Below are 15,363 nucleotides of genomic sequence, written 5' to 3'. Positions count from 1 at the left end.
GTGAAACTGTTTAGTTCAATATTCAGGACAATTAGCAAAACTTACTCAAAAGATAGACTTCTTTCAAATAATTTACATGAAAAGCCAGTCGCCATATGCTTCTCTGCCAGGTAGGGCAGCAGTTTTTTTAGAAGAATGGCGTGGGCCTCTGGCTCCCCTCCCCAGTCTCCACCCTGACAATGTCACTGTGCCTACTTGTGGCACTCACCTGGCAGCCGAGTCAGCCTCCATGGAGGTGCTAGGCTGTACCCCCTGGGAGGTGAGAAGGGAGGAGACAAGGAGACAGAAGACATGCATGGGAGTCCAGGGCCTGGGGAAAAGCCCCTTACATTTCAAGCTGGGGACACAAGGGTAGGGCCAACATGAAGCAAACAGAGACTAGAACAGGACTTGAATGGATTTGGAGGCAGTGACAGACTGAAGCTTTACTGCCAAGTATAGGTTGTCACCAGCAAGGACAGCAGGACATGAGTAAGTGTTGACCCTGCCAAGGCACTTATGGGACAGAGCTGCGGGTACTGAGAGCCAGGGAAAACAGTAGAGATCCCTTTGGATTTCAGGCCCAGAACCAGGGACTTTCCACAAGACTCTCTCTTTTTAGTCAGAGAACCAATTCCTAGGCCATGTACATCAACTACTTCACCATCTTGCCAAAAAGCTTTCATCAAGATGTCACCAAAACAGTGTGCATGGTTTTGATAAACTGATCGGCCTGGCCTTCCCACAGCTGTCCAACCAACTAGCAGATGGAAGGAATCACTAGTCTACCTCATGAAGAAACAGAGACACACATATGTCCTTCTCTTTCTATACCAAGGGGTTAATCAATGTAGCCAACAGCTTTGGTGACGGGGTCCCTAGAACCCTACCAGGATTTAGGTCCTAACACACAGAGGACACCAATTTAGAGAGAGCCAAAGGGAAACAAAGCTCTGTTAGCCATGCCAGAAGGGCACTTAAAGAAGCCAGACTCCTTGTCCTGTTAAGGAGTCTGGGGTGAATGTAAGAGATGGCACCCAGTCCTCTTCCTGCTAGGAGCTTTACTGCTTCAGAGGCATAAGATGCTTTAGGACAAAACCACCTGGTGCCTTTGCTAGTATTTCATTATAAGCAAAGGCACAGAAGCTGCGTGGCTGCCTTCTTTTGGGTTAGCCCTTTTGGGCCTTGAATAAGATTGGTGCTTTGGTCGCCCACTCCTATGGCATGAGTTCAGATTTTAAAGGTCCCATGGGAGTAAGTGCTAGCTTCCTCCTTTCCCTGGGACTGTCAGAGTCCCTATCAAAGAGAAACAGGATAGGAGATAATCAATACATTAACATGGTTTCCTCCAAAAGCCTGAGCGAGGGCAGGCCAGGTTAGGTTCAGAATGAGTAGGTGCTTCCTCAAAGACACAGCAAGAGATTCCAGCCCAGAGACAGTAAACCTCTGAATTATGTTTTCTTCTCCTTGAGGTGAGAGGAAGGCAAGCAAACAAGGAGGAAGCAAACTAGTCTTTGGTCAGATGTCAATCCCGGCCAGAAGCTCCATAGTGTGTGGTCCAGCCAGAAACCTCCATCTATAAGGCATCAACCACACCTATCTTTTACTCCCCTCTCCGTAGTTATAGATAGCTTTGCCCATGGAAGGCAGAGACTTTGGAACTTAATTCTGTCTGATTTCTGTAAATACCATTCATGTGGAGGAATAATTTGCAAACTTTCAAATGGGTCCTTATGTCCCCCCCAAATAAGAAATTCTAACACATTTATGGATTCAAATACATGGGCTTCCAAAACACATACAAGAATTGAGAAGAGCACCCACAGTCATCCTACATAAGTGCCTGTGACCACTAGTCTCAAGACACAGGTTAGTAATACACAGCAGTCAACGGGACAGCATGTGGCACATTTCTCAAAAACCAGGCTGGGGTAGTGGGCTCAGGGTCTTCAAGAAGGTGGGTAAACCTGTTGAGAAATGTGAATGCCTGGGAGCTAAGGACAAATGAGAAATGCTGGATCTGCCCCTGATAAAATCAAATGGGCCCAGGGTTCAGAATAGTTTGATACTCTGCTCTGGTAGGAAAAACATAATATTGCAGGCCTGGTCATTCAATCCCAAATCTAAACATCTAGGTGACAGCCTAGAATAGCAACTGTGTCCCAGAACTCAAAGATGCTGGTCAGGATCACAGCCAGATGTATTCCCTCTTAGCAATCACAAACCACAGCTTCCCATCTCACCCAGGAATTTGTAAGCTACCCAGGCAGCTGCCCATATAGGAGACAACAATGAGTTAGAAACATAAATCACTTGGCTGTACAGGCTATGGGTGACTGCAGGCTGTTACACTTAAAAGATTTTTACTCTTATAGTGCACCTGCTGGAGAGAAGCAAGGAGCCCTGATCAATCAGATGGCAAATAAAGGCCAATAAAGAATTGAATGACTGATTTTCTTTGGGATTGGATCTATAATTTGAAGACATATGATGGCTCTTCAGTTCATTTTAAAGCCAAATTTATATATGAAAATTCTGCAGATAATTCAGTCTCAAAAGGGGGAAGTAGGAAGCTGGAGACAGAACAGGAATGACAGCAAAACCAGAATGCAGCTGGATAAGTGTCCCAGGGTCTAGGTACAGAGGAGACAGGCATAAGATCCTCTGGAAATTCAGATCCAAGGTTACAGCTTACTCAACCCAGTGACCCAAAAAGAGTCTGTGGTGCAGTTAGAGGACTAAGGAAAGTTGCCATGGGCCCATTTGGCTAGCAAGGAGCCATGTCATGAGGGACAGAATGGCCACCTAATATTCAACAAGGGAATGAGACATGGCAAAGAAGCAGACATTTTGATGTACCAATGCCTTACCTGCGAAAAGGTGCCTTCAGGGGAGAGCTGGTCAACTGGTAGGGACAGGGGAATCAAGGAAGGGGGCCTAAATCTTGGAACACTCTTCCTGAATGCTGATTTTGTCTTCCTGGCCTGGAGTAGCCCAGCTCATACCAATCTTAGTACCACAGTCAGGGCTCAGCAGCTTCCCATCACCACAAGGCAGGACTTTCATATCCTAAACCTCCCAAGCAATGATGGAGACCTTGCTCAAAAAAAGCCAAGGTAGGTACTCTGGGAAATAGAGATAGAAGTATTTTCTTCTCCTCCAAAGAAACAGGGTCTTGGGAAGCAGAAGGAAGCCTATTTGAACTGATAGGAAAATGGAAATCATTTAAAATCTCTATAGTATAATGGAAACCAAGAAGTGAGGCATTAAAGGGGGGAAAAAAAAGTAGCTGTTCCGACAATGGTCTGACTTCTTGCTGCTTAAGGAGAGATGAGGCAAGAAAAGACAAGAGACCGGTGGTGTAAACCAAGACCAAGAGTCCTTTAAGGAGGGAGATTTTCCTTGTCCTACCCCACTCTTCTAGAATTACACTTTAACTGTTTCCATTTTCTCGCTCAGTCAAAGAAGACTTCTGACCCTTATTTCTGCACACTTGTTAGCCTCCCCAGTGGAAGATGTAACAATGTCACCATCCATCATTAAGGGAGATAATGGTACCTTTTTCAGAACTGAGTACACTTAGCAGGAAGATGTGTGGGCTCATGCCAAACAGAATGATGCTGTCACCCTATTTCCGAGGCAAGGAAAGTTGGAAGAATAGGAGCATACAAATGATAGCAAGATGAGACAAACTGAGTACTATGGACATGAACAACAGGAAATCCCCTTAGAAACTTGATTCTGTTTTGGTTATACTTTCTCTCCACTGCTTCTTCCTGCTTATGTGAACACAAAAGCCAAGAGGGCCAGTTGGTTACCTGCAGGGCAGCAGTGAGAAAAGCTCATCTTCAAGGCTTTGGGAAGGGTTACAAGAATGGGTCTAGGAGGCTGCCGGAGGAAAGGACCATCAAACTAAGATGAGTCTTGCCACTGGAGGTGGCTTTTCTAAAGAGCAGGGAACACCATCACAAACAAACAAAAGCCAGAAGGCAGGTCAGCATACTACTGGGATAATGAGGGCAGGCTCAGATAGATTTTTCTAGACTCATTTGAGTCACTTCTTTTCTCCATCTACAGAGACTAACAGCACCTTGAAAAGAGAGCCAAAGTCTGAACCAACTTTGTATGCGCCGTGCTATCTATCACAGGGCTCCATAAATTTACTGGATGAACCTGTATCTGGTCTGGGAGAGGACAGGCTCTTATCTTCAATGTACTAAGTGTACTCAGCTCCAGGTCAATGAAAACTCAGTTTCTTTGGGGTCATATTTTGGGAGTAGGTCTCCATCACTAGATCTGTCTAAGGTTTACTAAAACACTATGTAGGTACTTACCAGGATCTCACCCTTTAGGTTCACAAAGTTAGGGTGGTAGGGTAAATAAAGGAAAAGCAGAAAGAGGGAAGCAAGGTAATAGAGAAAGGGCAGGAAGCACAAAAAAATGGTAGAAAAGGAAGAGCAGAAAAACAGCAAAAGAAAAAAAAATTACATGCTATTAATTATATTCACAGTGTTAATGTTTAATTCATTATAATCTTTCCAAACAAAAAAGCAATAACATATGTATTACCTAAAGCAAGCATAAAATTCATGCAAAGGTTACAATTTCCAATCCGGGGCTTCAATCATGCAAGCTAAATAAATAGTCCCTTCTCTCCCGTGAGAGATGGGACCTCTATAAAGACTATGTGAAGGTAAGTGTTTTTTCCTAAAAAACATCAGGACTCTACTCTGGGTCTTATTTCCCCGGGGAATACTTTCCTTCCATTTCCCAAAAGCTGGGATGGAACTAGTACAGCACTGCTTTCTTTATTCTCAGGACACTTGATGAGTCTCACAGAGAATGTGCTTTCCAAGAAAGAGACAGCAGCTGTGATAAAACAGCCCTATAGTGACTACTGTTGAGATTTAGATTCAGCCACTTGAAAGGTTTTGAATTATGTCAAAACACAGGTAGAACTTAGGATCAAAAGGATGGGGAATTATAATTAGACAGCAGCTTCTGGTAGAGGCATGTGAAACAGGGAGGGCTTGAGGAAACCATTCACACCAAAGCTAGAATACCTCCCCCTTGGCACCTAAAACAGCTTTTTCCATTCTTCTCCCATCCCAGAAACAAATCCCAAAGAAACACAGGCATGCACATGTACCTGATTTGGAACGGCCCTTTTCTTGTTCAGCTGAGTGCTTCTCTGTTGGGCACTGAAACCAAAGCATAACAAAAGCTTATGCAGCTGGGCAGTGAGGGAAGGAAGCCAGTGACCAGCTGCATAGAGAGAAGGTAAATAAACAATGGCTGAATGAAAATGGGCCGAAAAAAGGAAAAACAGCTCTCAGAACTGGAGACATTAGCATCAACGTTTTCCCACTGAAGAGTAACTCTTTATCCAAGGAGAACTACAGAGGGCTACAAACAAATAGCATAAAAAAACCTAGCTCTAGCACCTGAAAATTGTGACTGATACAGATGAATGTAAACCTCTGAACTAAGGGATTCTGAACCCAGGGTACATGACATTATAAGAATATATATTTCAAGAACTATATTTCAACGAAATTCTATGTATTTTATATCATTTATTTAGAAAAATGATTGAGGAGAGATTCCCAGGCTTCTTCCTTAAAGATCTGTCCAAAAGGTGCCAGGAAACACAAAAGGTGAGGAAGCCTGCTTGAACTCCATTCCTAGACAAAGCCACTGACTCCTTGGGGGACTCAGAAAAAGTCTGCGCAGGTGTGGTGCTGCCTCATTGGCAGCATGAGCAAAGCAGCCTACAGCTTCATCCTCAGGCAAGGTAGTAAGAGGGTCTCTCCCAATACCCTCTCCTCTTGATAACCTTAAACTGTCAAGTCCAGAGCCTGAGCAGAACTAATTCTGAGGCTATCGCTTCTAATGGGACATCCTGACATGAAATTTCAGGTGTCAGACCAGGCTGGTGGCAAGAGTAGCTGTTAGCAAGAAAAACTCCACTTACCTGAGATAGGAGTGTAATAACTATTTCCAAAAAGGAAAACCACCAACTTCCAGACTCAAATCAAGAGGGAGGGAAAGAGAACTCAAACATAAGGCTCTGTTTGAATGCCTGTCTTTACACAGGGTTGGCTGTTTCAAATCGCAAATTGTTAGAGGACAGAGGTCATGTCAATGTAACCACAACGGGCAGCACTCACACATCACAATAAAAAATGGAGAAGTTTGGATCAGAGTGCAAACCTATCCCAGAGCATGGTAACCAGGCTTCATGACAGCAGAGCCTAGGGAACATTTTTACTATTTTTTCAGTCTGCCAATCAGTGAGGATTAGACTAGTTCCCTAGGGAAATCTTATTGCCTTGGGACTTACCACCATTTTTGTCAAAAACAGATATAGCCCAAGTCCCTCTAACACACTACTGAAACAGCATACACAGCAGGCAGATACCCACCCTGTCACAAGCTGCTCAGTATAGTAACAGCTGGGATTATTGGGAGGAAGGCCAAGGAGTCCAGAGGAAAGAATGAAGTGATCAAAGGAAAAACAGGAGAGATGGTGAGAAGGAGGAACTGTGGATGAAGTGTGAAAAGCAGAAATAAAGTGAGGAAAAGAGCAGCAATCAAGAGGGGAAGAGACCCAGGACTTTCAATTCCACCACACGGACACCAAGCAGCCACAGGGAACCTCACAGGGGTTTGCTAATCCAAGATGAGGATACTGAGTTCACTCTTATCTTAAATGACAGGCACAGCAGAGCTTTTCTGTGACCCAACACAGTCATGGCTTGCTACCATAGCCTAAGGCATAGGAAGATCCAGAGAAGCCATTGCACTTTTCTCCTTATCACCTACCAAAAACACTCTTGGGCACAACATATCCTCAAAGACTCTTCCCAAAGTCTGAGAAAAGATCAGGCTGTGTAGAGGAAAATGATTGCTCCTTAGCAGAAGATAATAGCCAGATTAAGGTAGGGTTCTATTAAATTAAAAGGAACCAAAGTTTCTTAAGTAACTAAGAGTGGGCTGCTTGGGCCCATTTAATAAGAAGGGACTGATGAGGCCACAATGATCTGCAAGCAGATTCAGTTTCAATTTTTCTTTTTGATTTTTAAAGCATTCTATTTAAAGCAAGACATATAGAAAATCTCATTTGTTAATGAGCATCTCTGATAGAATGACTCAAAACTCAGAATATGTCTTCTTCTGGACATTATCTTCACCCCCAATCATTTTTCTGAGCCAGCATCACCTGGAGCCTGGAGCCTTGGTGCCCTCTAGGAGGGTCAGCTCTAAGCCCTATTTGGTGGCAGGGTTCCCACATCCAAGAAGCTGCACGTAGAATATACATACTTTGCAAAACCAATGAAGTCCTCATGATTTGTGTTGATGTATGACAGCTCAATGTCGATCAGAAGAAGGATCTGAAAAGATAATTGCTACTAATTAAAAAACAAAACAAAAACAAAACTCCAGCCCTACCATCAATTGTCTGTGCCCCAAAGATCCAAACACACATCGACAATACTTGAGGATACTCCCAAGTTGACCAGTAGAGGGGGATCTGTAACTATTTTCCAACTCAGGCAAAGGGCCAAGCTTCATCTGCCTGGTACCTCCAAGCTCTCAGTACATCCCTCTTTTCAATGACTACTGTACACACTACTGGGCATCCCAGAGCTGGATACCACCCTTGTAAATGAGAGGTTCATATACAGAATCAATCACATAAAGTGTGGCCATTAAGGTGATCTGGTCCTTAAGTTAGCAGTATCTAATGTCTGCTGAATGAACATAGTATCAAAGGCCCTTGAAGCATACCTGGTCTTTTGTTCTCCCTTCTCGCTCCCTGATGTAAGTGGTGACAATTCTTTCTGTTTCTTCTCGTAACCTGGGATAGGAGCCAAGCTGTGGGGGAGGAAAGAGGCATGTCAGATGGCTCTACATAGCACAAACGTCACAATTTACATTAAGAAAGCAGAAAGCCAGGGAGAGCCAAGAAGACATGAAAGGACTTCAATGATCCCCAATTTTGTCACCACAAACACTCATTAAAGAGACAAATATGGGCAGCCTGAGTTGACAAGAGAATTAGAGATTAGAAAATATTTTTTAAAAAAGAGAATCAAAGATGGAAAAGATTTCATTCAAAGGAGGTGAAGTGTGTTTACCAGTCAAATATCACTTTTGTCCCCTGTCCCACCTCCACCCCCATTGCTGCATTACATCGTGAACAAATATACTAAGCAGCAATAATGCCAATGAGATGAACGGCCTTCCCCACACCCCCTGAAGCTCTGGCTTTTGGTTTCCTGGGCAGTAGTTCAAGATATCACTTATGTTATACGTCTCAGCAGGACCTCCAAATTTATTTTTGGGGGCTGTCCACAGATGCCAGTTAATAGTTGTGGCACGGGCCAGAAATAATGCCACTAAACTGGTTTCATTTTTGCAAAGAACATGAATTAAGCTCAAGGCAGTAAGTTAGGCAGGTCCTGTGGAAAATCCAGGATTTTCCAGATGCTCAGATTAGACTAACAGATGGAAAAAAAATTTAGCCCATTACCTTCTCAGCACACTTTTTAATGACGGTGGCCAGCTCTGAGACCACCAGATCAACACACTTCAAACTCGGCTCTTTGAGCTTTACAATCTGTTTTTTCACAATGGCTTCAAAGGCCATGTCGGGGGTGAAGAGACCCGTCCTGCGTCATGCAGAGCACGAGGGAGGCAGAAAGACGAGACCCCAAAAGGCATTGCAGACCAAACACACACAGTAACAAAAAGACAGAGAGAGGGAAGAAAAGGAGAGAGGCAACCAGTTAGTAAGAGGCATAATAAAAGCCTCGGCATTTGCCCTGGGAAGCTGCTTCGGAAGGAGAGCCATTTCAAGGGGCTTTTGGCTGGACTTGTCAATAATGCAAGATCATGGCTTTAGTCACCTTACACCCAATACAGTGGGTTATCCTGAATTTTCAAATACATGTTGTAGTCTCTGAAAATCTACTTCCAACCCTGCTGGGTTTGACTGAAGAAGCTTGGAAAGCAAATGCAGGCTTTTAAAAATGACACAGATCGAGAACCGCAGCATAAGCAAAAATCTCCTGACTCTTTAAAGACAACCCCAGGACACCTACCCACGCGCACGCACGCACGCACACACACACACACACGCACGTGCACACACATGCACACGCCAACACACAACCTTGGGAAAGCATTTACACAGCTCAGCTGAAGCAGGTCACTCTGGGAAGCAGGGAGTCAGGGTTGGGGAGATGGATATTTCCTGCCAAGAGTAGGAATTGATTGTGCCAATCATAATGACTATTGGAGATACACTTCAACTTTCCCCTGTTGAGGGGGGCCATGTTCCCTCTGCAGAACGCTGGCCCTGCCTGGAGAACAGCAGGAGGCAGGCTGCAGACTGGGGATCACTGCCAAAGCTGTCCTTGGGTGTGTGTGTTGGGGGTGAAGCCAGATCTGACAGACCAGTTACCCACATGCTCACTGTAGCATTCTGTCGCTCTCAGGGCTTCTCGGCACCCTCAGCACACTGGCTCTGAAGCAGTGGATTCATGCAAAACATCATACCATGGGGCCATTTTTTTTTTCCCAAAAAGAAAAAAAATCCATGATGAAAAGAGGATTGGGGGTGGGGTAGGGGTGGGGTTTCCAGTTTCAAGAAGGGGCACATTTCAATTTTCTGCTTCCCAGGGTGTAGCAAAGCAGCATTTTAAATCAGTCAAGACACATGCTATGTCGGACATCAGGATCCCAGAGTAAGCTGCCACTCGGCTGGCCACCTCCTGAGGCCTGCTTGGCACTCCTTCCACATTCTATCTTCTGCTTCCCCCATTCACTCGAGAGTCTCTAGAGAGACACTGGTGACCTCACTGAAGAGTGGGGAAGATGATCCAAACAATTTCAATATAGTCTTACCCTCCACAGTCCAGAGTCCCTTACCTGGCCATCCTCCTGGAAGTAAAAGTAATCTGGGGAGACTGACCAGCCAGAGCAGGCAGGGCACTGCAATCCTGATACCGCCCATCCCCCCATGGCTCCCTTTTCCATAACCCTCAGGGAGGGCTCAATACCTTACTGGTACACTGCCTAACTGTATTGATTAACTCCTGAATAACCAGGTCGACACATTTCAGACAAGGCTCTTTCAGCTTCACCAGCTGCTTTTTCACAATGGCCTCGAATGCCAAGTCTGGGGTGAAGAGCCCCGTCCTATGCACGTCCAACCACAAGGGCAAGGGTGAGGGAAATAATCAAAGAAAAACAAAAAACAATCAACAATATTAATGGCAACTATTTGGTTAACTGAAGAAATTGCAATAATCACATATCTGAGTCAAAGGCTCACTTCCCATTAAAGAGAAATTCCCAGTGTTAAGGAGGTTCAATTTGGCAATAGAAGTCTATTCTTTCTTAGCAACATTCAGTGTGAACAATATGAAATTCATCTCTCTCCCATTCTGGTTTGCCTTCAGATCTGGGCCCCTTCTTATCCCTTCAGACAATCCATCCCCTCATACTCTTTGTTTTAAAGCCTTTTACCAAGACAGGTGGCTGACATATAACCTCATTTTACATCACAAACATAACAAGACTGGATGGAAGGAAGGGGTGGCATTTGTGGTCACAATTATGAATAGTGCAGTAAATTATGTAATGTCCTACTTACAGCCCTCAAATAAGACAGAGGTAAAATTTTGCCCTTATGTGTCAAAATACTGAAGGGCAACTGATTTGTCCTGGGAGACACTAAGGAAGAACACACCAGACTGACCACCTCTCTTCACCCCACCATCCAAAGCTCTGGGCTCTGTCCCTGAGACTTGTCAGTCCCTGATCAACATGGTCTCCTCCCAATTTGGATACCAGAGGCCAGGAGCACAGGCATCCCTGAGGCCTGGCTGAGACAATAACATGTCGACAGAAGGAAGTTAACCCTCTTCCCCCAACCCTAATACTTGCCTGACTCCATGGATGTTTTTAATTGCATAGCTAATTTCTCGTCGCAAGTCTTTCTCATCAAATTCCATCTAAAAAAACAAAATATGCAGAGAAAAGTATCTATAAAATTACAGCAGTCCAACAAATTAAGGCAGTGAGTTACAATTGGCTATCTCCTTTACAATATAAATCTTTAAAAGAAAATTGATAATTGGTTATTTGAATTCTATTAGCTCTGAAGAATGATCATCTATATGGTGCATGCTTCAACCCCCAAGCTAGAGTATTTGATTCTTTTCAAAACCAAGCAGAATCAATGTGAATTTATTTATGAATATGAAGGCATGCCTTGCTGATTATCGGTTGAAAAAGCATTTAGTAATGTCCTCCATGAACCCTTGGAGGGAAAGGCTAACTGTCCCTTTGATAGAAATGAAAAGAAGCATAGAAGAATACATCACCTTCACAAGCTCAAATGGAAACCTCTCGTGAAAGATGCGGTTAATCCTTGCACCACCAGAAAGTTCCAGTGTGTCCACCTGGTCTCCTGAGCCTTCAATTCTCTTTTCAAAATCCACACCAAACTGCTGGACCATCCTAAAATGGCAAGGCCAAAGAAGGAATAAGCTGTCTCACATCAAAGTAACTATTCTCTCAATAAGGTAACTGATGACGCACACAATTTTTCTTTCAAGAAAAAACACAAAAGCCAATTATTAATTTAGCACTTTAAACATAGCTCACAAAACCATTTAAATTTATAGGAATAGGAATCTAAATGTACAGAAGCAGAACAAAAGAGGCAAGGAATAATATCATTGAAAAATACATACCTGGAATCCTCATAATTATGCTTAGAAACCAAATGAAAAATGGAGATGATTCAATGTGAACAGTCAATATGCACAAGACCAGTTTTCCTAGGCCTACCAGAAAGACTATTGCACACCTCCCATCAATTACAAAGCCCAGACCTATTTTCCACTATTTGTAGCAGCGTTATCAAGATAAAAAGGCATTCCCATGGAACTAACAATTAGAAAAGATTCACAGTTGTGAGTCCATCAACTTTTTTTTTTGCTGAGGCAATTGGGATTAAGTGACTTGCCCAGGGTGGTCACACAACCAGAAAGTGTGAAGTGTCTGAGGCCAGATTTGAACTCAGGTCCTCCTAACTTCAGGGCTGGTGCTGAATCCATCAACTTCTTGAAGCCAATCCCAAGTGTAGAGGAAAACCAGAGGATCCCACCCAAAAGGTTCCCATTTACTCTTCCCTAGAGGCACAAAAATCTAGGTGTCAAATGATAACTAACCAGACAATCTCAACTACCTTCTATACATCTCTTATCCCCAAACTCTCTAAACTGGGAAAGGAGAAGTAGCTACTGCACTAATTGGAATTTAGAGGCCTCTTCTGTGAAATGTTCCTTTTAAATTCCCATAGCCATTCAGTATGTATGCATCCCACAGCATGAATCCCCACACCCTCCTCTCCCTATGCTCCAAAAGCCAGCAGCTGATCTACCTAAACAGAAGAAAAGCAAGTGATCTATTGTTGTTGTTCAGTGGCTTCATTCATGCCTCATTCTCTGGGATCCCATTTGGGGGTTTTCTTGGCAAAGAAAATGGAGTAATTTGCCATTTCCCTCTGCAGTTAATTTTTACAGAGGAGACTATTAAGGCAAATGGGATTAAGTGACTTGCTCAGGGTCATAATGCTAATTTGGAACGTGAAGATGAGTCTTCCTGACTCTAGGCCCAGCACTCTATCTGATGTGGAGCAACCATTAGGAATGTAATACCTGGCTCCAGTAATGATGTCATCTTTGGAATATATCTATTGGAAGTGATGTGATATAACCAAGGGGAATATGTGAAAGAAACTGTGTTGGACCTGATATCTTTATTCCACCAAGCAATTATACAATAATTTCTAATTTGTCATCTAAAAGTCTGGACTTCTATCTTGTCCTAAACTCAAACAATGAGCATTTTTTAGTTTCATGAAAGAAGAAAGTGAGTTGTTGTTAGACTTCATTACCAAACTTCCCACCAATCATGTGAACCCCAATTCTCATGTCATTTTACATAAGTAAATGTTATTTACTCAGCTCTGGTTTTTTGTTCTGTATTCTACTCCCCAAATCCCTATAAATTTATCTGATTGCTTGTTGGCCTTAGCTATCTTCCTTTCTTGGAATCTAGCCTGCTTTAATTAGTATTACAATTATAGTAAAACTTGCTTCTTCATTTAGAAATTATCTAAACTTCCAAATTCTTTTGGGACACTCACACCAACTGCATCCTCACACCCCCCCCCCAAATATCCACTGTGTTGCTTAGATGCCCAAGTTACCTTTAACTGGAGAAAATAGGGAAGAAAGCTCCCTAGACAAAAAGAAGGGTTCAACCCTGAGATACTAGGTCACAAACCAGGCCAGTGAGCAAGGTACTTACTGAAGTAGGGCTTTGGTTTTCCGTGTGGGATCATCAGGCCGGAAATTCTTATATTCTTCCACTTCCTTCTCCAAAGACAGCAGCTGGCTTTGGAGCTTGCTGCGCAAAGCAGGCAGAGACTCTCGGATGTGATTGGTCAGTTGCTAAATTGAAAGGGTCAGAGATAAGATCCGCATCAGTCACCAACAAGATTAGAAGCCCTTACTAAAGGTTACAAAGCCTTCACATTGCTTTGAATTCCTGCTCCAGGCAAGCCCACGAGAGAGCCAAGCCAGAGCATATTCCAATGGAGGAAGGATAAAGGAACTGTGTACAGTAGTGCTACTTTGGATGGCAACAGGAACCAATTAAACTTATAAGAATAAGGGTTCTAAGATCTCAATGTCCCAAGGTTGCCAAATTCCTGGCCAGCTATTGCTGCAGTAACTCTGGGGACAGGTACTTCTTGGTCTAACAACTCTTGTAGGACTTCATGGCAACTAAAAAGCCTCTGAATTCATGCAGACATGCTAGCTCTTCCTGAAACTTTTCATCACTCTCTCCCTATATAGCAATGTTCTTTAGTTCCTGAGCTAGAAGCCATTTCCATTGAATCTTTGCTCCCTTCCTGCCCCGTCTTCTCTGAGAAGCAGGGTTATTTCTGTTCTAATTCTAGCTTGAAACTATTGCCCTCTCCACAGTATGCATCATGACCACTCATAGTTAACACCTGCATACCTACTCACCCACCCACTAACAGGAGGAACTCGAGGTTTCCAGAGCTGTGGAATAGCAATGTTCTTGATTCTTCAAAAACTGGTTAAGAATGATATTCAGGAATCACAGAACACCAAAACTAACAAAAGCCCAATTCTAATGGAGAAGGGGTCAACAATCCCTCCAACAAACCTTCAGGACGATCTATCCTACACTTCACAGAGATGGGGAGAAAAAATCCAACCAAAACTCATAAGTCTTATACCTGGTTCAGGGTCTTCTGTAAGTGAGGGGTGCCCATTCGGTCTGCTATGTGTCGATATGCTGGGTGAGAGAGGAAAAACTTCCTCTCAGCCCCAAGGGCTGCTCGGATATCCTTCTTCCCATCAATGTCTTTTTGGCTCCGATTTACCACACCAATATAACCTGTAGAGAAATCACTTACTTGAGGATGTGGTACTTTTTAACCAATAAGGTAATTCAGAAGAAAGTCAAACTTTTCATTCTGATGGGTAAGAAGGTGCTACTTGAAGTGGAAGAAGCCTCTACAGAAGGATGCAAACTAAATCCCACTCATTGAATATGACAACTTTTGAGCTTTTTGGAGAAATCATTTTAAAAAATCTTTAAGATTTCAAATCATATAACTTTAGAACTGAGAAGTAAGTCATCATTTCATCTAATAAATGCCCAGAGAAGAGAAATGACTTGCTTAAGGCCACCCAGCAAGTCAGTAGAAAATCTAGGACCTAGAATTCAATCTCCCTCAATCATCCATAAAAATCCCCATTATTTTCTATATGTAGAACATTGCGCTATGCCCTGGAAAAGATATAAAAGATAATGAAAACATGATTCATGACTTCCTTCTTAGGGGACTTAAGAGTCTAGCTCAGTGCTCTTTCCATAATACTGTGCTCTCTCTCCATTTATCTGCTAGTTGCAAAGATGGGGGTGAGGTTTAAACCACATGTATATGGCTAAAAAAAGTGGGGTGAAGAAGAGAACATGACAAAACCCAGGAAGGGGTTGCTCATTGTCCAGAATTTCCTCTCCATCTTGGCTCCCAAACACACTAAGGAAACTGTTCCTCACTAGAGGTCCCAAAGGATTGAATTACAGTCATACCCCGTCTCAAAGGGAGCAACTTGTTCTCAAGCACGTCTCTGGCATCTGTGCCTTCATCCATTAGGTCAAGCTTGGTTATAACACCAATAGTCCGTAAGCCTGAAAAAGTCACAAGACAGACACACATAAAGGAATATCTTAAGGAAATCACCAGGAGGATTCTCCATT

At 43.2% G+C, this 15,363-nt stretch overlaps 1 protein-coding gene across 11 annotated transcripts in view; it reads right to left on the bottom strand.

Annotated features, from left to right (window-relative positions):
- DNM2 (dynamin 2) overlaps positions 1-15,363 on the bottom strand; it is a 76,647-nt gene that overhangs the window by 18,948 nt on the left and 42,336 nt on the right. For 4 of the 11 annotated variants that reach the window (XM_031947540.1, XM_031947533.1, XM_031947536.1 and 1 more), the window contains exons 5-14: positions 15,196-15,294; positions 14,333-14,493; positions 13,372-13,514; positions 11,376-11,511; positions 10,936-11,003; positions 10,047-10,185; positions 7,771-7,857; positions 7,303-7,373; positions 5,129-5,180; positions 4,314-4,325 (exon numbers count right to left, since the gene is read on the bottom strand). In XM_031947540.1, coding sequence (XP_031803400.1) covers positions 4,314-4,325; positions 5,129-5,180; positions 7,303-7,373; positions 7,771-7,857; positions 10,047-10,185; positions 10,936-11,003; positions 11,376-11,511; positions 13,372-13,514; positions 14,333-14,493; positions 15,196-15,294 — 968 coding nt within the window. Of the gene's footprint in view, positions 1-4,313; positions 4,326-5,128; positions 5,181-7,302; positions 7,374-7,770; positions 7,858-8,515; positions 8,655-10,046; positions 10,186-10,935; positions 11,004-11,375; positions 11,512-13,371; positions 13,515-14,332; positions 14,494-15,195; positions 15,295-15,363 lie in introns of all 11 variants that reach the window. The other 7 variants (XM_031947541.1, XM_031947535.1, XM_031947537.1 and 4 more) reach the window with 3 other exon arrangements.

Source organism: Sarcophilus harrisii, chromosome 1 (genome assembly GCF_902635505.1).
Source record: "Sarcophilus harrisii chromosome 1, mSarHar1.11, whole genome shotgun sequence".
Taxonomy (NCBI): domain Eukaryota; kingdom Metazoa; phylum Chordata; class Mammalia; order Dasyuromorphia; family Dasyuridae; genus Sarcophilus; species Sarcophilus harrisii.
This window is presented reverse-complemented; position numbering and strand designations above follow the sequence as displayed.